The 25320-nt window shown below is 48.0% G+C and overlaps 1 protein-coding gene across 2 annotated transcripts in view; it reads right to left on the bottom strand.

Moving 5' to 3' along the window:
- The window catches only part of CEP104 (centrosomal protein 104), a 726468-nt gene that overhangs the window by 582623 nt on the left and 118525 nt on the right, over positions 1-25320 (bottom strand). For both annotated transcript variants that reach the window (XM_085608861.1, XM_085608862.1), the window contains exon 4: positions 24775-24913. In XM_085608861.1, coding sequence (XP_085464987.1) covers positions 24775-24913 — 139 coding nt within the window. The remainder of the gene's footprint in view (positions 1-24774; positions 24914-25320) is intronic.

Consider the following 25320-nt stretch of genomic DNA (forward strand, 5'->3'; position numbering starts at 1 on the left):
CAGATGGACCAATTACCATCCCTCTTTCACTGGTCTCAGTAACTAGGAACCTCCATCACTACACTGCTGAAGAACTTGGGAGTGTTTATAAACTCCACACTATCCCTTACACCTTAGGGCATATCACATAGCAAAAAAAAAAAAGCTTCCATATGATAATGATAAGATGGCTTACATGGATTTTCCTTCATTCCAAATCTTTATTTCGGTCACTATGGACCATAAAAGAATGCATCTGAATACAATTATCAATTGAACATTACACATAAAATAATAATAAAAATCTCATGTGCCGCTCGATATAAAACATTTAAAATTGAAATACATTATTATTTAGACATAATAAGACGGTTACGAATAAACCACACCGCAGTTAAAAATTTGGCTACGGCAAATACAATTGGGGTAGATAGATCAGACTTTCGAATTCTATATGCGGGTTGGTGTTCCCTAAAACCCAAGTTTCTAAGGAGTGGAACAAGCCAGTGTTTCCGTGGGTTATTGTATGCAGGGCAAAAGAAAATAACATGTACTTCATCTTCTCGCAAAAGAGGACATACTTGGCAGTTTGGGGTAGTATGGATCTTATGCCAATGATCTGTATGGGCCCTCAAGGGGAGAGTTCCATAGCGCCACTGCATATACAACTTCCGTGTTAATGGTGGACCCATGTCATCAAAGACTGATTCCAAATAATAGTGATCTTTGATGGCAAGAAAATGTTTAGATAGTGAGTCCTGGCGTAAGGACTCTGTTGCTACCCGTAGCATGTACTCGTAGTATGCCTCCGCTAGGGATCTACGAGAGGTCCTAGGGCAAGCTCTCAACGGGTCTAGCCACAGCTCCGATCTCCCCATCGCTTCAAAAGTGTACTTGATATATTTAAACCAAGATATTTGTAACACTTTTGGAAAGTGCAAAATTTCTTCAAGTTCTGCTCTATAGCTGGATAGCTCCAATGAGCTCCATATTCTGCGCCAGTAAGTCAGGGGTTTAAGACCCAACTCCTCGGTAATTGATCTTAAGCCGAGGTCAAGTCTTAACGGGAGGAGTGGGGTGCTAGATGGTAGCGCAGCCAATTGCCTAATGAAATTGTTCTCAGTTGTCTGTAGTTTCGGGCACACTATATGCCCCCATAACTCGCCCCCGTAAGTTACTGCCCCTCTTGCCTGGGTTTTGTAAATGTGGAGAGGTGGGCCTAGTGGCTTATACGAGGACCTAGATATCATCCGTGATATGCCACCTGATAGCTGGGCAAGTTTCAGATTTGCCTTAGTTATATGCGAGTCCCAAGTCAGGGTTGGATTTAAGGTTACTCCCATATATTCGAAAGTAAAAACCCTGTCTAATCTAGCGGAACCTATCATAGGGTTAGGGCGGGTTGTGGGGGGTGGGTTGAAAATCATGAACTTGGTTTTAGTCGCGTTCACTTCCAAACCACGCCGCTCACAAAAGTTCATGAACCCGTCCAAAACCCTCTGAAGGCCCATTGGGGATTTGGAAAGCAGCAGGGTATCATCCGCGAACATAATTGCGGGTACCCTGCTGCCATCCAGCTTTGGGGCATCAATATTGCTTAACCCTGTCAGAAAGTCTATAACCCCGTCCACACAGAGGCAAAACAGGGTCGGAGCAAGAACACAGCCCTGTCTGACCCCTGTGTCCACGGGAAAGGCATCCGACAGTGCTCCCCCTCTGCCGCAACTCACCTTGGCAAAATTGCCCTGGTGCAATCTCATCAGCATTGATAAGATGTCAACCGGGACATCTAAATCTTTTAATATTGTCCATAATTTGTCCCTCGGTACCAGGTCGAACGCTGCTCGTAGGTCCACAAAAACCGTATACAGGGTGCCTCTACCTATTAACGCTGTCTTCCAGTATAAAAGGTTGAATCGGAAGATCTGATCTATGGTTGAGACACCCTCTCTGAACCCAGCTTGATATGGGCTCAGTATTTCCCGCTCTGCAATCCAGGCCTGGAGCCGGTTCAATAACAATCTACCAAACAATTTTTGGGGAACATCTATTAAGCTAATAGGTCTATAATTGGAAGGGAGCAGAGGAGATCCCTTTTTAAATATTGGGACAATCTCTGCTCCCAACCAAGTATTTGGAACCTCCATACCACCCAGAATAGAATTAAATAAGCTCAGTAAATATGGAGCCCAAACAGCTGGTTCTTGTTTAAATAGGTCACCTGGCAAACCATCTAAGCCAGGTGCCTTACCAGATGCTAGCCTATCTATTGCCTCTTGAACCTCCATTATTGTAAATGGAGAGCCTTTTGATTCTGGGTTATTAAAATTACTTGAATTTGGAATGGCACCATCAGGTGAACTATATAGAGATTTAAAATGATTTTGCCATGCGTTGGCTGAAATATTTGGCTCAATTGCATCGGGCTGTGATTCTGACCCTGTATTCACGAGACGCCAGAATGTACGTAAGTCTCCTCGTGCCAAGGTAGTTTTCAATTTCTCCCATTTGTTGTGCACCCATTCCTTTTTAGCGAGACCGATCAGACGTTTGTATGCCGATCGCCTAGCCCGGACAACCTCCATCCCCATACCCTTTTTCATTGCATCCAAGAGATCCGATTTGGCCTTCCGGCATGTGGGATTATACCACGTGGGGCAATAAGGGCGTCTATTAGCTCATTGCCGAGTTAAAAAGAGGATATCAGACAATGCTAAAATTAAGTCTTCATGGAGCATTCCCCACTCTTCCCGGGTGTTAAGGGTAGTATTTTGTTCAGTAAGCACAAGAGCTTTTGTGAGTATTGGGATAACCCGGGCGTAGAGCCCAGGTAAATTCTCTGGATTTAAAAGTAGTCTCTCCCATCTCACTCTCCGTCTGTTACTCGAAAGAGTTAAGCCCGTCCGGGATGTCAGCGTCTGATCCCCTATAGCCTTGTGGTGGAGAAGAGTATATTTCGTTTCTAGGGCATCATGGTCACTATCCATCCTCGGGGTTACCCGAAAGTCTTTGATGAGTGACCACGATGCCAGGGGGACAAGAATATAATCCAATCTGGATTCCCTGCCACCTCTATGAAATGTATATTTTGGTGGAATATCCGATTTTTTCCGGCCATTACAGGCCCGGAGACCAAATCTTAAGGTTAATAGTGTAATTTGGACAGCAAGAGGTGTCCATGCTCTTGGGCCAGGCGCCTCCAGAGGAGGTATGGACCAGAGCACATCCTCCTCATCAGCCAGACCGTCCAGTGAGCCATAAAGTGGCTCATAGTGACAGTTTAGATCACCCCCAATTAAGTAAGGAGTACCTGCGGGAATTTCGCTTAAAACTACAGCGAGTTCCTCTATAGTGCAGGATTCGAACCCATTATTAACTGGGCGAGAATAAACGTTTACCAACATGAGTCTGTTTAAGTTAGGCCATTCCAATAATACAACAAGGACGTCCTCCGTCGTAAGTGGATGTAAGACAGCACTACATCCCAGATCTGCTGCCAACCAAGTTGCAAGTCCGGCCGAAGGGCGTCCCTTCCCTCCCCATTTCGCTTTTGTGAAAAATGTTGCGTATCCTGGATAAATCACCTCTTGACATGCCCAGGTTTCTTGAAACATACATATGTCTTTACTCCTGACAAATGTATTCCAGTCTGGGCAGTGCAACTTGTTAGTGAGGCCCGCCACATTCCATGATAATATTTTTAATGCGGGGGAGGTGGTACTAACAGTGGATTCGTTTGAAACAGAAGGCCTACGGACTTGATGCGCCGTGAATATACTGGTACCGATGTAAGGGACTTGAGAAGTCTCCACCTCCCAAACAAGAATATCGAGGGGGGCAAGGAGAATAGGTGTCTGATTCTTGATATCAGCCTTCACAGGATTGGCTTCCTCAGTGGGGGAGATTGTGGGGTAATCCTCATTGCTACCTATCCTGTACTGTCAATCTATCATATCTAAATTCCTATACCTATTCTGGGTAGGGAAATAATCAAAATACGATTTTTCAGTCAAGAGTGGAATTCTCCTTTCCCCATTGCCCGTCCTGGAACCTATGCCCCGTACCAATTCCCAATCTCCATCTCCCTGATCTTGTAATGGGGGTGGATAGAAGAAAGATAATGGTAAAGCTTGAATTGAGGTTCCCCTATCACGGTAGGGCCAATTGGATATGTATGAGGCGGTCCTGGGGTCCCTAAAGTTGACCAGGACACAGTCTCCATCAATTGATTTATTTGTACCACCCAGCCACGGAGTTCTTCTGACCATCAGAACTTCGCTTCTTATTCCTTCAGGGAGCGGTCTGTTAATGGATAGCCAGTTAATGACCTTATTTTTAAGAGATTCCACCGACTCCTGCATAGATTCTTTGAGTACAGGGATACCAGCTAGGATTACTATATATGGACTGGCCTCAGGCGGTAAATTAATTAGCCTTTGTTTACCAAAGTTACTATTATTCAAACCCTCATTGCCGGACACAGACGGTTTCTCCTTCGCGCTACTAATTGGTACCTGACCTATGACCGGTAAATTAAGATGAGGGGAGGTCTGGGACTTTGGGAGGTCAGGAGCAGAGCACGTAATTATAGCTGGGGGGAGTATTTTGGTCGTCACTCTACTCGACCCTATATCTGGTAATCTGCTGTCTTTTGCGCGGGCAGATGATATACGGCCCATTTCCTTTTCCATACACTGTAAGGAGGTTTCAATCTTTCCTAGCCGAACTTCCAATGGTTTGAGCATCAGCCTCATCAAATTACGAATGTCAGAAAGTGTGATATCCTCCTCCCCCGAAGTTAATCCAGTATTAGGGGATTTCTGGGTTGATGCATGAGATGGTAAAGACCCTTTGTGTTTTAATGGAGTTTGCCGTTTATTGCTTATCTCGGTCTTCTCCCTTTCTATTGGAATTTGATTTTTAGCATTTTTCCGTTTTTTCCCTAGTTGCTTTTGGGGCCTCTTAATAATTTTTGGAATCGCTCCTTCTCTCGGCCCTAACTTATGTGGTTCGGATATTTTAGATCCAGCGGTGTTTTCCTCCCTACCCTGCAAGATGGTATTAGGGGTAGGATTAGGTTGTGAAAGCTTTGGTAAAGGTAGGGGTATTATACTAAGATCTACCTGAGACAGAATGGTACAATCTACATCAGGGATGCTAGATATAGTAGAACAGTGTAGTCTGGGTATATCAAGCATATCAACTGGACCCACTCCCCCAGGTGCTGATGGACTACATTCGAGTCTATGATTCGGAGTAGTTGCAGAAGCAAGGGGGCCCAGGGACGATCTCCTTACCCAGTCAATTTCTTGGGAGATACCTCGTTCCAATGTAGTAATGTCTTCAATTAGTAATGTTCCAGCCTTTGCAAAATAGTTGTCTAGGGTACATTGGGACTGCCCGGCAGCCATCAGAGTCTTACTTCGTGTCCCTCTCATAGACATTGTCCAGGAGCAAACTTAGCAACAGTACCAGGGAGCACAAGTGAACACGATAAAAGGAGGGTGGTCCAGGTCCGAGCTCGTCCGTTCTCGAACGGCCTCAAACGGCCCGCTCTTTGCCCGGTCTTCGCCCTGTGCTTCGCCCGCGCGCGTCCCGCTGGCGCGTGGGAAGAGGGCCCTTAAAGAGGTGGTATAATCAGTGGGGGCGGGGCCGGGAAGAGGAGACAGGTGTGCTGTGTGAGCTGAACGGCAGGCACCCTGGTCCTCGCAGTCCCGGTTTTTAGGCCTCTGCAGGACTCCTTCCAGTAGCGGCGTGGCCTTCCCTCAGATCAGGAAAGCACGGGTAAGGTAAAAATCAGCTCCGATATGTCCCAAGTTCTGAAGCTGCGAGCGGCCCCCGCGAAGCGGGGGCCGCGAGGAGTGATATAGTCAGTGGGGGCGGGGCAGGGAAGAGGAGACCGGTGTGCTGTGTGAGCTGAACGGCAGGCACCCTGGTCCTCACAGTCCCGGTTTTTAGGCCTCTGCAGGACTCCTTCCAGTAGCGGCGTGGCCTCCCCTCAGATCAGGAAAGCACGGGTAAGGTAAAAATCAGCTCCGATATGTCCCAAGTTCTGAAGCTGCGAGCGGCACATGGATTTTCACATATATAGGGTTCCTGCAAAAAGTATAAGCTAGCACAGTACTATTACTCCCCCACCTTCACTACACTAAAAGGTTATTTTGGATCACTGCAGAAGTGCAAGAAGCAAGCGAAACTATGCATCCAATTTCCTCTTTCGTAGCTGTAACACAAACCCCTTCCTTGCCTCTGAGCTCTTAAGATACATTTTCCGAAAAATTTCACAGTTCTTGAAAGAGAGTCAGGAAGAAACACCAAGCAAATTTTGTGACCTTGATTCCATCACAGGGTAGGTATTTGTCAAAAGGAGCCAGAACACTGGTCATGAGGAGCAGAGTGGTGAAACATCTCCAAAAGATTTAAAAAAAATGTTTTCCTCAGAAAAATGTGTTAACAGGAGTCATCCTACACGTTAAATAAAGGCAACTCTCCCCAACTCTTCCCGGCCCCCAAAAAAGCTGTTGATAGCCCAAAAAATAAATAAAGCAGGTTTATGTTTAGGGTAGTTCTTAAAGAGAGAAAAAAAACGGCCTAACGAATGCCCTGCTGGGCATGATGAGAAAGTTCAGGCTTTCAAAGTTCTTAAAGGGACAGAGATGAATTGTACTATGTGTATGTACTGTTTTAAAGTGTAGCACCATTTCTTGTTTTGATATTTCCTAAGCTAATAAGATGGTGTTTTTTAGCCAAAAGCAATGCTGTTCATTCCATTTTGGCTAACTGGATTACAAAACAGTAAATGTTGGTGTTATGAACAGGTTTCCTTTTATTTATTGGGCCGGAAAATATGAAACAAAAGTTGTTTATTTTGTGTTGCTGGGTCCTGCATACATGTGGAGATATTCAGTCTTTTACAGATATCAGAGGGAATCGTATGGGGAAAAACAATTTTCCATCTAGACAACCAAACTTTGCCCCTCTGTGCTTTTTTTAAATAATTGGTATTGACAATAACCTCCAAGACTGGAAAGCATTAAAGACATGACCTTTTGTTGAAAAGTAACTTCTTCTTCAATAATGATGAGAGGTGGTCTCAAAGTTTCAAATGGTAGGTTTATTTATGATAAGAGTAAGGACAGCTCAACCACCCAACCGGCACCAGCTCAAGCTGATCTTCAAGTCCCCAGCAACATTCAACAAACAGCCAGAGGGTGGCTAGTAATTCTAGAATCCACACATGTAATGTGGAGTACAGCTTGAAGCAGAAGAACAATACAACACATCTCCCTCACTAATACAAACAAAACAAAGGTATAATGATAATGGACTTAAAATGAAACCGGTGGAACAAATTTACACAACATAGTCGTCCAAATATGAAGGCACACGTGTTTCCCTTTCCGACTTCCTGGGGAGAACAACGTCACTCTTGCTGCCGTGAACGACATCACTTTTGTGATGAATGCCACAATCCATGAGAAAACTTTCCATTTCTTTAGAAACAGGTTGAACACCATTGTCTGTTAACAGAGTTTCTGGTAGCCCCTTTCTTGTGAACAATGTTTTGAGAAAATTAATCACAGTTTTACTATAAATGCCTCTAGAAAAACAGATCTCAGGCCACCTAGAATAAAGATTAATTGCCACAATGACATATGAGTCTTGACCATCGCCATGCACAGGACCCAGAATGTCCAAAGCAATGTCCTTCCAAGGACCACTAGGGAGAGTCCTGGTCACCATAGGCTGAGTTCTGGTCTTCAAGCTCTTTTCACTCAGCGAGCGTTGCACACTTTCTCTCAGGTCGATTCCAGAACACCAGTAAGTGGAACGCAATCTCTCCTTTGTTTTTGAAATACCCAAGTGAGAATTATGTGCTAAATTTAGCAATTCCTCGCGTAACACAGTTGGAGGAATTAATTTATGACCTCTCCAAAGCATGCCCTCACTAGAGGATAATTGGTCTTTCACACACCAAAAATCTTTAGAGCATAAACCTCCTTGTTCTTTGTAATGCCAACCATCACAGATGAGCTTCATGACACCTTGAAGGACCTCATCCTCAAGACACGTTTCATGCCAACGTTCTGAAGTAATAATTTTAAAATCAATTTCACAAACAAAGTCATGGGATTTTTTGAAAACAGGATCAGAAACAGGATCATCCTGAGGTATTGAATTGGCAATAGGGACCAATCTGGAAAGTGTATCCGCTACAATATTCTGTGACCCAGGAATGTATCGCACACAAAAATTAAAACCTTGTAAACCAACAATCCATTTTGAAATCCTGGGTGAAATAAAATCCATTTCCTTGCTAGAAAAAAACCTCACCTAGAGGCTTATGAACAATCCTAATCATGAAAGAGGTACCCCACAAAACTTTCTTGAGCTTCTTGATGGCCCAATGGACCGCAAGAGCCTCCCTCTCAATAACTGAGTATCTGCATTCACCCCCTTTAAGACTCCTTGAGATGAACATAATGGTATTATCAGGACCAGAACCACCTTGATATAGAACGGCACCAAGGCCCTTATGGCTGGCATCTGTAGATACAACGGAGGGTTTGCTTGGAACAAAGTTTCGGAGTTTAGGTGCATGAGAAAGTTTGGTCTTGATCTCTCTGAACTCTTTCTCACAATCGTCACTCCTAATACATTTAACACCCTTTTTTAATAAGTTCCTCATATTAAATGTGGCCTCTGCAAAGTTTTTTACACATTTATTATAATACTCAGCCATACCTAGGAAATGCATGAGCTTCTCCTTAGTTGAAGGAGGAGCTAAATCTTTAATGGTATCAACCAGATCTGCCCTGGGAACGACACCATCAGCAGCAATGGAATGCCCTAAATAGTCTATTTCATTGAGACCAAATTTACATTTTTCAAGTTTGATGGTGAGATTGTGGGCGCTAAGTCTGTCTAGGACTTGTCTGACTCCACTGCCATGTTCGGTTTCATTGCATCCATAGACCAAAATATCGTCTTGATACACACAGACTCCAGGCACATTAAGTAAAACTTTATCCATTGCACGCTGAAACACAGAAGCAGCGGATACAAATCCGAACGGTAGACTAACATACCTAAAAGTACCAAAAGGCGTGACAAACGCAGTGAGGTCTTTGGACGACTGATCTAACAAGATCTGATGGTAGGCGGAGGTTAAATCAATCGTACTAAAAATGTTAGCACCACCCACCATGGTCAAAAGATCAGTTATATTGGGGAGAGGATATTCATCCACCAAAACACAGTTATTAAGTTGCCTGAGATCAACACGTAGTCTCAGTGAGCAATGACCCTTCCTAGCACCCACCACAGGAGCCAACCAGGCGGTTCCTTCAACCTCTTCAATGATGCCATGAGACTTAAGTTTTTCAAATTCACTTCTCATCTCATCTTTTACCGCAAAAGGCACATTACGTACCTTGCTTGAAACAGGAATAGAACCTGGAGCCAACCTTATTTTGTGACAATAACCTTTAAGGCAACCAAGTTTTCCACTAAAAACTTGAGGGTACTCTTCCTTTAAACAATCCTGTAAAAGGGAATCATGTCCAATAAGTTTCACATCTTGCTTCTCTTTCAAAAGAATAGGGGGTCATGGTTGGGTTCTAATATGACACCTAGATCTTTCTGATGCCACCAACTTAAAATACCGTCTCTTTTCTTTAATACATATACCTTACCTGAGGAAAAGACGTCCTTCATACTCTAGCAAACCTATCAAGTAACCGCGTAGCTCAATAGGGTCCCCACCATAAGCAAGAGGGCAGATATCAGGTTTGAGTAAAGTTACTTTCCCTTTTAACTTATCTTCATAGAATTTATGTGCAACTATGGTAACTTTCGCCCCAGAGTCGAATAAGACCCAAGTCTTTTCACCTTCCACATCAATGTAATCTAAAGGCCATCAGCTCCTATTTGAAGAACGATTTGTCCACACTCCAAATCATAGGAATACGAAAGGGAGTCACAATCAACTTCACTCACCCTCTGTTTAGATAATTTAATTCTACATGTTACTGTAAAATGCCTCTTTTTTTGCAAAATGTGCATAAAGAGCTGGACATGACGTCATTAGCCAAATGTCCAGCCTTATCGCATCTATAACACTTTCTCTCCTTTTTGTCCTGTGATTTACTTGCTTCTTTATCATTATTCCAAACCCTTATTTGAGCATTTATGTTGGAGGATTTGGACTTAGCTGAAGAATTAACCTCTGAGCTAACTACAGATACCTCTTTATTGAGATCTTTCTTGATCTCTTTCACGCATTCCAGAGAATGCTCGATTTGTTTTGCCACAAGCAAAACTTCATCAAGGGTAGGTTCATCCTTGAGCCACAGTTCTTCACGAATGTTCTCAGTTCTACAACTTAACATAAACTGATATCTGATTCTTTCATCAGTTAACACACCAAACTTACAAGAAGAAGCTAGACGTCTAAGGTCTGTGACATAGTTCTCAGTTGATTCTCCGTCTCTTTGTAGTCTCTTACCAAAATGATAAAGTTCTAATATAGTTCTAACCTTAGGAAGATAATGTACATCAAGTTTTTACATGCACATTTCATATTCATTGAGATCCACTGCAACACTATCAGGGACATCAGGAAGATGGTCAAATACATCTTGACCTTCTGATCCAAGGCAATGTAACAATAAAGCTGTCCGCCATTCAGCACTGAGAGAAGTGCCACAAACTCGAGCATACCTCTCGAAAACCTTTTTCCATGTGGACCATTTAATAGGTGGATCGCCAGGAGATTGAAGAAAAAACACGGAGGTGCAGTAACATTTTGCATGGTCCTTTTGAATATAACAGTAAAGAGTAAAATGAAGACGCTGTTCTCAAGAATCAAAGGCAGCTATGAAAGGGCTGAGTATTGGACAAAAATTAGTGACATACAGTGAAGAAGCTGTGCGTGTCAGGGTTTAAACATGAAACACAATGAAAATTGAAGTGTCAGTAATAGTGACATGTAAAGCTACTGTTGTGCAGATCAGCGTAACCAACGCCCAGAAAAACACTAATAATAATTTTAAAAAAAATAAAGAGCACATAAATCTTCGTAGAAGTAACAGTGATGCTCACTGTCACAGTTACAGTTAAAAGGCAGTGCGTGCCAGCGCAGTATGGAAACAGCACGCAAACTTCCAGTAGTAAATGTTGAAATAGAAGTGAAACTCAACTTAGAGATATAGTAATAAAGCTTTGCGTGGCAGCACGGTCAGATAAACAGTGCACAAATTTATAAACGTTAGCTATGTGTTTCAGCGCAGCTTTGAAGAGACACACAATGTGTAGCTGTGTGTATCAGCGTGTAGACAAAGTCTTCATGACACACAATCAATATGCTGTGCGCGTCAGTGCATGGCCAATCCACAAAGATGCTGTGCGTGTCATCAGGTATTTAATAATGAACATGACACAGACTAATTTGAAATAAAGATTGCTGTGCGCGTCAGCACGTTACAAATAAAGAGAAGGAAAAATAAATGCTGTGCACGTCAGCGCATAAACAAAGGACTCCTTGAGTGGAGGATGCCAGGGAGACTGCTTGACGTCAGAATGAGGAAGAAGGCAGGAGGCATGCCGCAGAAGTTGACGAAGACCATGAGGCTGTTGGAGACCGCTGCCGGGCAACATGGCGGGAGGAAGACTTGAGACACGGTAGAAAACGGCTGCCAGGCAAAAAGGAGTACACGCGAGGAAGGCTCTAGACACCTCGTTGAAGGAGAGGTAATGTCTCGCTCGCGCTGGAGAAGAGGCTCGTGCTGGACCAGTTAGAGTCACATCAAGGGGAGCAGGCAGTGTCACGAGCGCAGGGCCTTTTTTTAAAAGTTACAAAAACAAGGGTTACATCAAGGGGGTAGCGAATTAATGGGAATGTTTTAAAGTTAATGCTCACCATGTCCGATGAGGATGGGGTCACACAGGGTTTCCAGGAACACGTAGCAATGCTCAGTGTAACTCGAGTAAATTGTCACAATTCACTCCCTGTATTCTCGTGTCCACCACCAGGGGTCTGAATTGTGGGGCTTTCCAGCGTACTAATATGCTTCCAGACACTCCCCTGCATGCATATCCTGACATCCAGGCATTTGCACACCATTTGGGAATTGATATTCATTCCCCATCCATGCCAGGTTTTGTGGAAGCCAGTCTGCTCATGATGCAAACCACATTACCTATAATCCCCTGCTCACTGGTTTGTCTCCACCCCTGCCGGCCAAGGATGGGTGGAGAAATTCAGCTCACCTGTGGCTGTCTGCTGCTAGTCTGCTCACACCTGATGCATGTGATTACTGTGATCTCTTTTAAGCCTCAGCTCCCTTCAGTCCAGTGTTGGTCATTGTAGCTGTTATCCGGTGAGACCAGTCCTTGTTCCTGAGCTTTTGCTATTCCTTGATTCCTGAGCTATAGACATTCCTTGTGCCTGAATTAGCACTGTCTGCAGTGCTACCTTGTTTCCTGAGCTATAGTTAGTCTTTGTTCCTGTTCCTGGGCTTCAGCTATTTCTTGTTGCTGATTTGCACTGCTTGCAGCTCCCTCTTGATTCCATGTTTCCTGAGCTGTAGCTATTTCCTGTTTCCTTAAACTAGCACTGCCTGCAGTGCTACCTTGACTCCTGAGCTTTAGTAATTCCCTCTTCCTGAACTAGCACTGCCTGCAGTGCTGCCTTGACTCCTGAGCTTTAGTAATTCTCTGTTCCAGAACTAGCACTGCCTGCAGGGCTACCTTGACTTCTGAGCCTTAACTCAATTTTTGTTCGTGCCCTAGCACTGCCTTCTATGCTACTTTGTTTTCTTGCTTCCTGAACCTGCACTGTTTTAGTATACCCTTGTAGCCTCCCCTTCTGTATATCTTTTTTCAGTCCCTGCCTTTCTTCCCATTTCCTTTGTTCCAGTTCTAATTTGCTGTCTTTCTATTCTGCTGTCTTGCTTCTGTTACCTTGTATGTTTGTTACCTGCTTTCTGCCAAGTGTGCTCTGTGATTTCCTTCCTTTCCGGTTAAGCACTCCTCCTTGCTAGCTCCTTGCCTATTGTGCTTGTGTTTAGTTCTACCCCTTTGCTGTTACTGCCTTGTGTGTTTCTATTTGATCGCCAGGATCCGTGGGCACAGCTGACTACCTAGGTGGTGTTTCTTGTTCACTGTGAGTATTGTCTTTGAGTTACAGGTATAACATCACCATAGGTATAAGCTCCACAGACCCTGCCTTTGCATACATATCCTATATGTGGGTATTTTTAGTCAGAATCTGTTACAGCAATTGTGGGTGAGGAACTTACTGAGCTTCAGTCTTATCCTGTGGAGATCCTGAGTGCTTTACCCCATATTCCCTTTATTGTTAGTGTTGTATTATATATATCAAGACCAAACTCCCTTGCTTTCACCAAGAAGTCGAGCACACACAGGGTTTCAGGGAGAGCTGCTTTTAATTCAAAATCCGGCATGACGCGTTTCGTTTTAATAAACTTCCTCAGATGCCGCTATTTTCAGTAGATTCTCCCGCCCTCCTTTTTAAAACGTCAATGCCCTTCTTCCATTGGCTAAGGCATCACGGGCATATTAGCATAGTCAAACTTGTCACTGCAAGTCCGTACAGAGCAGACAATCAACGTAAGTACTAGCCCCAGTGGACGGTGCCTGCTCCTTCCCCATGCTTTGCCATTGGATGTTCACGGGAGGGTGGTGAGCAGCTCCCCTAATCCTTCACCTTGCCGCTATATTCCTGAATATAAACCTGTAATTACCGTCTATGTAGGCGGCAGTATCCAGCGAAGTCGCAGTTTCATCAAAGATGATCAGGCACACATTACAGGTAAGCGGGGTTCCGGCATCTACCAAAAAGTTTTTAGGGGGGCGTGGCCAAGATGGCGGGGTGAGCGGACGCTTCCTCCCGTGGCTCCTCCGGCCCGGCCAAGCTTGAGCCCTTTTCTTACGCTTTTCTCCCCCTGCTGAGGCTCAGCGCGGGAGAGGAGAGTGGCGGAGCACCAGGGGTGCATATTGGTGCTGTTTTGGTTCAGATCGCCTCGGGGGAACCCCCCCAAAAGTTCGATCGAGTTCAAGGGACGACGGCGAGCCCGAGGGGCGGAGCGCATTGGAGTGCTGTCCGGACACCGCGGTTGGGCCTGGTGCTGAAAGTTGTGATTTGGAGGGGATCTGGCCCGCCGCTCGACGGAGATTGAAGGAGCCTTGCGGGAGAGGACCCGATGGTGCGGAAGGCTTGAGACGGACGCCCCGGCACTCAGACTTGGGACGGCGACACCTCGTACTGCGGGGGGCCCTAACTCCTAGCCGAGGTACAGCGGACTCCCTGACGGGGTTGGACCATTTGGGCCCTGTGCGTGACGGACTGGGGCCGGTGGTGGAACTTGTTTGACTGTGGGGTGCTTCAGGGGCCCCGGCGGTGTCGTCGGGCCTGGTCATTTTGGCCTGCTCCGCCCTGCCGCCATTTTGTCCCCGAAGGAGCAGTGGTGGCAGCCTTCGCCGGAGTCCTGGCAGCTGGATGCAGGTGCCCCCGCTGCTGCTGGGCTGACTCTCGGAGGGATGTGCTGATGGGACCCCCCCGCTGCGGCCCCCTTGGTTGTCTCGCACGGGCTCCCGCGGCTGACGGTGACCGGACTGGGCCGCCATTTTGTCACCTGTGACGCAGCGACTTCGCTCGTGGGGGATACCCACGTCGAGGGCCTGCCGGCGGCTGAGCACCCCTGGGGCGCCTGGATCTGTGCTCGACTGCGGAGCTAACGATGTCTGGAAGAGGCGGCCCGAAGAAAGGGGACCGTACCCTGCCGGACATGCTTGGCAGGGCCCAGCAATTGCGGGACAGGACGCAGCCCTCGCCGGGGTCCTCCCGGGCTCCGGCAGATGTGACTGGGGGGGAGCCACCCGTCACGAGGGCCTTTATGGAGGAACTGTTTAGCTCCCTCAGGGAGGACTTCCAGACACTGAAGCGGGAGGTGGCCAGCGAGGTCCGAGAAGTGCGCAGGGAGGTGGAGGGCCTAGGCGAACGTGTTGAAGCGGTGGAGACGGAGGGCCAACATCGAGCGGAGGAGATAGTCCACCTACAGCAGGACGTTCTCCGCCTCCGTGAGCAGTGTGTGGAGCTCCAGGCCCACTCTGAGGACCTTGAGAACAGATCTTGGAGAAACAACATCCGAGTGCGTGGTGTGCCGACTGCGGATGAGGGGTCCGATCTGAGGGGCTACCTGCAGGCCCTGTTCCGAGAGATCCTGGGGGAAGCTGCGGACTTTCCCATCAGCATTGATAGGGCGCATAGGGTCGGCCGGCAGCGCCAGTCATCGGCACCCCATCGGACATTCTGGCCTTCCTGCCCGACTTTCCACTGAAGGAACGCATCATGGCTGAGGCCCGCAGGAAACAGCCCCTGACTTTTCGGGATCGGCCGGTGACGCTTTACCAGGACCTCTCCGCCATCACGCTGCAGAAACGCAGGTCCTTTAGGATTGCCACTGACTTTTTGCGCGAGCACGAGACACCGTACTCTTGGGGTCACCCCTTCCGCCTGATTTTTCGGTGGAATGGGGTGTTACACCAGCTACGCTCCTTGCAAGACATTTGTGGTGTCCTGGGGCTCACGGCGGCGGAGGAAGAAGGAGCTACGCCGTCGTGGAGGTCCTCGGAGAGACGGAACCGGCGGAGGTCAACGAGGCGGCGCTCAACGGCCAGCGTGGGGCGTCCGGACTCCCCTACCATCAGGGCGGACATGGCCGACGCTCTGAGGGCGGCGGCCGGGGACTCGACCGGCTCCTCTGGCGTGGCCTTGACGGCCTAACACACACTCCGGGGGGAGATGTCTTTAGCTTCTCTACATGCTTGGTACGGGGCGGGGGGGTTGGGGGGGGGCGGACGGAGGTGAGTGGCTGGACGTCCATTTCGTTTCTTTCTACGGACTTGCCCGTCTTAGGGCTTGACTGAGACAATGGGGTGTTTGAGTTTGTGGGTGGCTAGTTGCCAGGGTTGTGTTTGGGGTGGGGGAGGGGGTTGTTTTGGGGTTGGGAAGGTCCCGTCCGATGTTGTCTATGCCCGCTTTGTTTTGGCTTGTCCTGCGCGGCGGCCCCGCGCGCCCCACCCGCTGACTCCCTGCCCATTGCATGGCGCTCCCGATCCCCGCGAGGAATGCCGGGCCTAAAGGTAGTGACCCTTAATGTTCAGGGTCTGAATAACCCGGTGAAGCGCAGAGCGATCCTATCGTTGCTGGAGGGGACGCAGGCGGACATTTGCCTTTTGCAGGAGACACACTTATTGCCCCGAGATTGCCATAGGATGCGTTCTGCCAAGTTCCCCACCCAGTTCTTTTCCTCGGCAGCGAACAAGACGGCGGGGGTGGCCATTCTCCTAGCGAGCTCCTTTCGGGGGGAGGTTTTGCATAAGTGTGCTGAACAGAAGGGGAGGCTCCTTGCGTATCGCATGCGCCTGGGAGGCATAGCATTTACGGTCGGCTCCGTTTATAGCCCAAATGATCACCAAGAGCGCTTCCTAGACTCCGCGCTGGTGGATGTCACTGCTTCCCCCGACCGCCACATTATCTTGGGGGGGGGGACCTTAACATAGTCTTCGATTCTGTGATGGACAGATCGGCGCAGCGCTTCCCGCAGACGGGGGAACTGTCCCAGGCTGGGAGGGCCCGGATTGCGGAAATGGATTTGCACGACCTCTGGCGCTCCATGCACCCCACGGATAGGGACTACTCTTATTTCTCGCACGCACACCGAACCTACTCACGGCTGGACTACCTCCTGGTGAGTGGACCGATGCGTGCCGCTGCCACGGCGGCGGACATCGGGGTCTTGACCTTGTCTGACCACTCCCCAGTCACCGGCGTTTTCCAGTGGCCGGCGGCTTCCCCCTCTCGGGGGGTGTGGCGCCTCCGGGATACCCTTCTACACAAGAAGTCGGTGGTGCAACGCATCGGGGAGGTCATACGGGACTATCTCACCCACAATAGCAACACTGACACCTCGCAAGCGACACAGTGGGCGGCATTGAAGGCAGTCCTCCGGGGGGGAATTTATCTCTATCTCTGCAGCTGAAAATAAGGAGCGGCAATTGAAGAGGGATGAGCTGACAGCTCAGGTCCGGGAGCTTGAGCAGGTCCACCGCCGCACGGGGGCGCCGAGGGTGTGGAGGCAGTTGAAGGCAGCGAGGAAGCTCCTGTCGGCGCTGGATCTTGACAGGGCGGAGTATGCCGCCCTGCGCTTGAAACATGCCTACTACACTGGGGGGGACAGATGTGGCAAGCTCCTAGCACACCGGCTCCGGGTCGCGCAACAGCGTAGCGTTGTGAAAGAATTGGTGGGCACGGACGGGGGGGTTGTCTCCGGGGACGCGGAGGTAGCGGAATCTTTCCGCGGCTTCTACGAGGCGCTGTATGCTGAGGAGCCCTCCTCGCCACGGGATGCCGACGGCTATTTGGAGTCGGTGACCCTCCCGGTACTGGATCCGGCTCAGGCGGACCACCTGGAGCGGGACATCCATGTTGAGGAAGTGATTTCCGCTATCGCGCGGCTGAAACATGGCAAGGCCCCGGGCCCGGACGGGTACACGTCGCTATTTTACAAGACTTTTTGCACGGCTGTGGCCCCTGTCCTTACTCGGCTATTTAATTCTTTCTCCGAACCGGGAGCCATCCCTCCGGATCTCCTGAGGGCGACGGTCGCGGTAATCCCGAAACCTGGGAAGGACCGGGCCCTCTGCGGCTCGTACCGACCCATCTCGCTTTTAAATGTCGACCTCAAGTTGTACACGGGGATTCTCGCGTCCAGGCTGAGTCCACACCTCCCCGGTCTGGTGGAGGCGGACCAGGCTGGTTTTGTGCCCGGCAGACAGAAGGTTGACAACACCAAGCGGGTGACGCATGTTCTGGAGAAGGCCTCAGGGATCTCGGGGGAGCGGATGTTGCTGTCCGTCGATGCGGAGAAGGCCTTCGACAGAGTCCACTGGCCGTATCTTGAGCTGGTCCTCAAGAAATTGGGAATCGGCGATAAGTTCCGCACCATGGTATTCAACTGCTATAAGCATCCTTCAGCGTCGGTGCGGGTCAACGGGTGTAGCTCCGGTGGCTTTGCCATCGAGCGCGGCACGCGGCAGGGCTGCCCTCTTTCGCCGCTCTTGTTTGCCCTCTACATGGAGCCGTTTGCGCAGAGGATTCGTAATAATCCGGATGCTGTCGGGGTCCGGATGGGCCAGTACGTCCACACCATCAGTCTCTACGCGGATGATGTCCTGTTGACCTTGGACGACCCTAGGAGGTCGCTGCCTGCTTGCCTCCGGGAACTGGACGCCTTTGCGGGGGTGGCCGGCTTCAAAATGAATATGAGCAAGTCGATGGCGTTAGACGTGTCCCTGGCTGCGGATACCAGGAGGGATCTTCAGCGGCTCTTCCCCATGCAGTGGTCCTCGTCCACGGTGGCGTACCTGGGGATCCTACTGGCGCCTACATTACCGGAGATGGTTACGGCCAATTATGCCTCCCTCAGCAGGAAGATCAAGGATGAGCTTGGCCGCTGGAACAAAGGCCTGCTGTCCTGGCTGGGGCGAATCGCGGCGGTCAAGATGACGGTGTTGCCCCAGATACTATATCTTTTCCGGGCCCTCCCGCTCCAACCCCCGGTGGGCTGGATACGACAAATGCAGGCTGACATCTCCCGCTTTGTCTGGCAGGGCCGCAGGCCACGCATGAAGAGGGTCCTCTCCACGCTTGCTCCGGAGGCGGGGGGTCTCGGCATTCCAGACCTCCGTAAGTACTTTCAGGCGGCTCAGCTACGCTATCTGGTGGAGTGGAGCAGGTGGGAGTCCGACAAACATTGGCTCTTTCAAGACCAGGCAGTGGCGGGCCGCACCTTACAAGAGGTTCCATTCCTGCGCCGCGCGCATCGTCCCCCTAATCTTTACGCTTCCTTTGTTACGCGGGTCCCCTTGCGTGTGTGGGACGCGGTCTGTGAGGCCCGGGGCCTTACCACCTTCCCTTCGCCGCTCACGCCCATTGTGGGCAACCCGGACTTCTCCCCAGGGATGGAGCCGGGGGTTTTCTCTCACTGGGTGCAGGCGGGCTGCAGGGCACTCTTCCAGATCTATGGCCCGGAAGGAGTGGTTCCTTTTCAGCAACTCCGCCAGGAGTTCGGCCTGACGGAGCTGGACAGATTGCGCTACATGCAGGTTCGGCATTGGGCCCTCCAGCCCCAGGTGCGTGCCACCGCCGCCCGCCCCATTACACTGTATGAGAGGTGGCTGGCTACTCGGACCTCCGACGCCAAGCTAATTACCGATCTGTACAAATACCTACAACCCCCGCCGTTTCACTATTACAACCCGGGGAGGGAGCGCTGGCACAGGGAATTGGGTAGGACACTCAGCCACAAGGAATGGGACAAAATTGCGTATCGGGCGCGGCACTCTGCATATCACACGGGCCTTACGGAGACCTTTACTAAGGTGTCCACATACTGGTACTACACCCCGGAGAGACTGTATGAAATGCATAAACACACTGACAGGGGGTGCTGGCGGAGCTGCGGGCAGGAAGGTACCCTTTCACACATTCTTTGGGATTGCCCAGTGCTGACCGCCTACTGGAAGGAAGTTCTGGACGAGGTGGATAAGCACTTTGGGATAGAGCTGCCGCGACTCCCGGCGTATGTCCTGTTGGGCCTCCCCAATGACCTAATGTACCCACTGAAGTCCCGTAGGGGTAGGCAGATCGCAATTGCGCTGGGGTCTGCGGTTCAGAACATTCTAATTCACTGGCGCACAGCCACCGTCCCCTCCATCACCGGTTGGTTGCATAGGCTTTGGCATGTGCTGGGGATGGAGAAGCTGTCGCTTACGGTTGCGGGGGAGATAGACCAATTTGAGGAGCTGTGGCAACCCTTTCTAGCGCTGCTGTCCACTGAATTCCGGGAGCTCACCTGCCCGAGGTATCTTAGGCTTCTCAGGCTGACACCGCCGGTGACCCCGGCGGACTAGTTTACATGTGAGGCGGGGACCTCCCGGGGGGGGGGGGGGGTGCGGGGCTTCCTGGTGCGGATTACTCTGGTGCGGGACCATAGGACGGGGGGGGGGGGGTTGGGGGGGGGGGGGGTTTCGTTACTGGGAGGATGGGGGATGGGGGGGGGGGGACTGTGTCCTGTTGAGTTGCTGATGGCTTTCATTGCTTAGATTTGGGGTGTTGGATACGCGGGCGGGGATTCCATAGCTTGCATTTCTAGCCTTCATTTACCGTGTTTTTCCCCCTGACTTACTGCGCTACCTATTGCCAACCCTCTGGAGTTGCACCCTTTTTTCTTTGACTGTATTCTATGTATCCTGACCTCCTATCCCCCTCCCCCATGGTTTGTTTTTGTCTCAATAAAACGTTTTAAACATAAAAAGTTTTTAGTTACACCACAGATTGCCACAAATTCTGCCGGACCTCTTTTAAAGATGGGCGCTCGTTGAGTGCTGATGGCTGCACTCTAAACATCAAGACCAAACTCCCTTGCTTTCACCAAGAAGTCGAGCACACACAGGGTTTCAGGGAGAGCTGCTTTTAATTCAAAATCCGGCATGATGCGTTTCGTTTTAATAAACTTCCTCAGATGCCGCTAGTCTCAGTAGATTCTCCCGCCCTCCTTTTTAAAACGTCAATGCCCTTCTTCCATTGGCTAAGGTATCGCGGGCATATTAGCATAGTCAAACTTGTCACTGCAAGTCCGCACGGAGCAGACAATCAACATATCTTCAGGAATATAGCGGCAAGGTGAAGGATTAGGGGAGCTGCTCACCACCCTCACGTGAACAACCAATGGCAAAGCATGGGGAAGGAGCAGGCACCGCCCACTGGGGCTAGTACTTACGTTGATTGTCTGCTCCGTACGGACTTGCAGTGATAAGTTTGACTATGCTAATATGCCCGCGAAGCCTTAGCCAATGGAAGAAGGGCATTGATGTTTTAAAAAGGAGGGCGGGAGAATCTCCTGAGACTAGCGGCATCTGAGAATATATATATATATATATATATATATATCTTGCACGTTCGTCCTGAGTGTAGTTAGTCTGAATGCTAAATCATCTCTGAGGGCCTGTCCCTTGTGAGTCTTACCTCTCTTATTGTCTTATACAGAGATTCCTCTTTGGATTCCCTTTCTCCTTTGACTTGCTGTGTGATCTTGGGCAGCTCTGTACCTAGTATTCTGCCTACTTTGTCTACCCTGGCACCAGTCGTTGTCCCTGACACATGCCAGTGTCCCGGACTGAGTCCTGACATAAATACCTGTGATTTCTTCTTTAAAGGCAGAAGCGTGATTTTTGAAGTTCACGGAAGCTCAGGACGGCAAAGAGCTTAGTGATGTAGTAGTAGTTCTCAGCCAACACGCAGAAACATAAAGAATTGTAAGATTGGAGTTGAGCTGCTGTTTCTTCCCTTATCGTTTCCCAGTCGTCACCAGTGTTGAAAAGTAACTTCTTCTTCATCAATGATGAGAGGAGGTCTCGTAGTTTCAAATGGTAGGTTTATTTATGATAAGAGTATGAACAGCTCATCCACCCAACCGGCACCAGCTCAAGCTGATCTTCAAGTCCCCAGCAACATTCCACAAACAGCCAGGGGCTGGCTAGTAATTCTAGAATCCACACATGTAATGTGGAGTACAGCTTGAAGCAGAAGCACAATATAACACCTTTCCAATTGTTACAAAACACAAGATGAGAACTAAAATCTCTGCAAACTGAGAAGTGGTTAAGCAAAGTTGTGTCTAGTCTCACATGCTCTGCAACCCCTCATTCATATCTGCTGTGAAGCACATCTGACCATGTTTGGAGCAAGTCCTTAAACCTCATGCACACCATCCTACAATTACCACATACTAAACATTTCTAACCACACACCTAAGAAAGGATGCCCTTGAACCAATGGAAATTAGTCTGCTTTGCAACCTTATCACATATGTGTCAATGGAATACAATTGGTTCTAAGACAAGGGGTTTGGTCCTAACAAAACTAAAGAAGAAGCAAAATGAGAAGTATTCATCATGTCCCGGACAATCTTTGTCCTCCTTGTATAATCTATTCTTCTGGAAGCATTTGTGTAAGAAAGAGGAGTATTAATTGGTAGCATCTCAAAACATATGACCTGCTACACTGTTTTTCCAGAAATCCCACTAGAATTATGTATCGTAGCAGCGGCCAAAACTATTTTAGAAATTCAAGTATTAATATGTGGAAAATGCACCAGATTCAGTCACTTTATTCAAGATAACTATTTTGCTTCATTCAGGCATTGTGAAAGGATAGTGACCTTTTTGGGCACTTCATAACCACTCTGTTTCCCAACCACTGGAACCTTCCACCAGATGGCGAGAACCGCAGCTGCTTACAAGAGATTAAAAACCAAAGCCCTGCACAGTAGTCTTGCAATGTGTGCACATTCACAACTTCTACAGTTTTGGGATAAATTAAAAAGAGGTAAGGGTAAGCGTTTTCAGAACAAGCCAGCATATTTGAATCCGGAATAACAGACAGCTATTCTGCATCTGTACGCTGGCTTTCTCCTATAACTAAACTTTATGAAAAATCCATGTCAAAAGAGAAACGGAAGCGAAGAAATGCTGCAAGTGTCAAACAATGACTAAAGCAACAAATTTCTCGGAAAATCTTGGCAAAATTGTGCATCACCTTGCAAGGAAACAGCCAGAGTATTATGCATTCAGAACAGGGATGAGAAGGCCATGCACAGGCCCTGCAGATCTAAGACATGCCATGCCTAGGTACCCAGATTTAACTACATGGCTAAATGCCATCAATGCAGGCTTCTCTGTGTTGGAGGCCAGACAAATATCTGGTGGAACAAATGTCATATGTGAAGAATAATGGTAGGCGCAGATGGTGATCCATGAGGTGATAGTGGCTTTAGAAGCAGCTTTGCCTCTGTCATCATCCCTATCTGTAACAAAACCCTAGTCAGACTAACATAATTACACAGAAAGTGCACACCTAGCACTCATGTTCTAAGACATTTCTTCAACTGAAGAACCATCCAAGTTATTCAAAAGAAGTGCAGTGGTTCTTCAATTTATACTTTGTTCCAAAGGTGTTGCAGTGCCCAAATGTTTGAAGATTTTTTGCTTGTGGTCTTCCTTCTTAGACACTGCTTACGTCCTGGGGCCTGGTAGTGTTTTGTATGGCAGCACCAGGACATTCAGATGTTTGGAGAGAAGGCTTATAGAAACAAAGACTAGCAATTCAGAAACCAAGGGCTCACGATGAAAAATTGTAGAGATGAGTTAAGTATTGTCCCTTAGTTTATTATAAAAACATTTGCCTCAAAAAAGTTAGAAGGTCTACCTCTAAGTGCAAAATGAGAGTCTGGAAGGTCCGAACGGAGTCCCAAGGATCAATGAAACACTTGACCAATACTTAATCTTAAAATGAACAACTTGAAGATGACATTGTTGAGGTATGGCATACAGCATACGTCAGTTGGGCATAAAAACATCAACCAAGTGCAGGGAAGTCATGTCTATACCAAATGAAAAGCTGCAAAATTTTTCACATTAAACGTGTCACAACTTTGGCGGTGTTAACTTTAGTCGTCAAGGAGGGAATATAGAACTGCCTGCTACAGAGCCAATAAAATGTGCAAGATCTGTTCAGATTGTCTGTACTGAGCACCTGGCAGGGCAAACCAGTCTGAGGTTGCTGCTGGTCCCTTCTGGATTGGGCCTCGCCTCGCCGTTTGAGATAGACTGCTCCCACAAGCAGCAGGGTTATAACTTATTTTCAAAAGTCAGACTTCTGTCTATAGTGGACTGGTGGTCACAAACAATGGACTGGAAAGCAGCCTGAATGATGGCCAGTGGCAGAGATTAATTCAAGAATTTCATCCATCACCTTGTTGTTTGTTGCAGTTGGCACCCTAAGTGTGACGGGTATGCCCAGACTTGGTTGCCATGCTCACTTGCAACAGGACTCAAGCTACACCGTACTGTTGAGCCCCAAATAGGGTAAAACAGGTCTGGAGTAGCTTGTGGTCCCCTTCTGCACGGCCTGACCAGGCAGCTTGGGATGGACTGTTCTGAAGAGGGACAGGTTCAGTACTGATTGCAAAAGGCGGGCCTCTGTCTAAAGTGGCATGGTGAACAGAAAAAGATTGACTAAAATGCGGACCAAAGCTATTGCCAGAGGCTGAGATTCATTTGTGCATTCCATCGATCACCTGGTTGTTTGTAACATGCAAGGGCTAGAAATGTTATCCAATCAGGACGTGGTAGTGCAGTTAAGGCGAGGAAATCTCATCTCAGTACAAAGTGGGGAGGATTACTCCTGTGTAGTAGGTCCAAGGAATAGTAGAGTAGACCAGTTTATTTTACGGTTTGTGTAACAATGGTGTGCGCAGATATTTAAGAACAGTAATGTTTTGAGAGCTTTAGGAAAGGACAAAGTGTTATGGGCATTTAGGAACAGGACACAGAACTCACACAGGGCTATATATGTACAGGTTCAACAGACCCTATGTCAAGAGCAGCTCCTTCAAGCATTCCTGTGTTTCAGCCAGCATTATTTTACATGCTAAGGTCTTAAAGCATTTAGCCATAGTGGTAAAAGCAAAACTATTCCTTTGTGGTAATAAAAGCAAAACTATAACACTGCTAAGTTTTGTTGGCTAAAGAGGGTTGTAACAAAAGACTTGGGCAACATTTAAGGAGAGTTTTTTAGATAACGGGGTATTTAATAGGCATTGCCTGTTGAAACTTAATTTTGGCCCTCTTCTTTCCGGTTACGCTTACCTGGTTATACAAATTGTACCGGTTTATGTAGTTTTTATGAAAAATCAGCTTGAGATACTGCCCAACAGCATCCACATACACAGACTTCAATTCCCGAGCTTTGTATCCGGTCTTCTCATTGTCTGAAAGGGACACATATCTATGGCGGAAACAAAAAGAAATCAACATATAAACACGCAAGTATAGATGATCTGTATTAAGTTTGCAGCAATGGAAATTATATTCTATGGATCTTACTTAACTACTGAGAAAGGAGTCATAAAACAGTTATCCCATCTTAGATCGCAGAACAACTCCAATTATGGTTAATGTAAAAGCATCATCTAGGATTAGGATCTAGGCTGCGGCCAGAGTGCTTTATGAATATGGCATTGGGGGCAATTTCTAAACTGAGTGAATGTAATAAATTAATGTGGTCATTTTTTATCCTTAAATCTGGAAAGGCAGAGTTAGCCTTCTAGGCATTCACATGGAGAAACGGAGAAAAAGTAAAATGAAGTTTGTACAGGGCATAGAAACTGTTTACCACATTAACATTGATACAGC

This window comes from Triturus cristatus, chromosome 1_2, assembly GCF_964204655.1.
Source record: "Triturus cristatus chromosome 1_2, aTriCri1.1, whole genome shotgun sequence".
In the NCBI taxonomy this organism is placed as follows: Eukaryota; Metazoa; Chordata; class Amphibia; order Caudata; family Salamandridae; genus Triturus; species Triturus cristatus.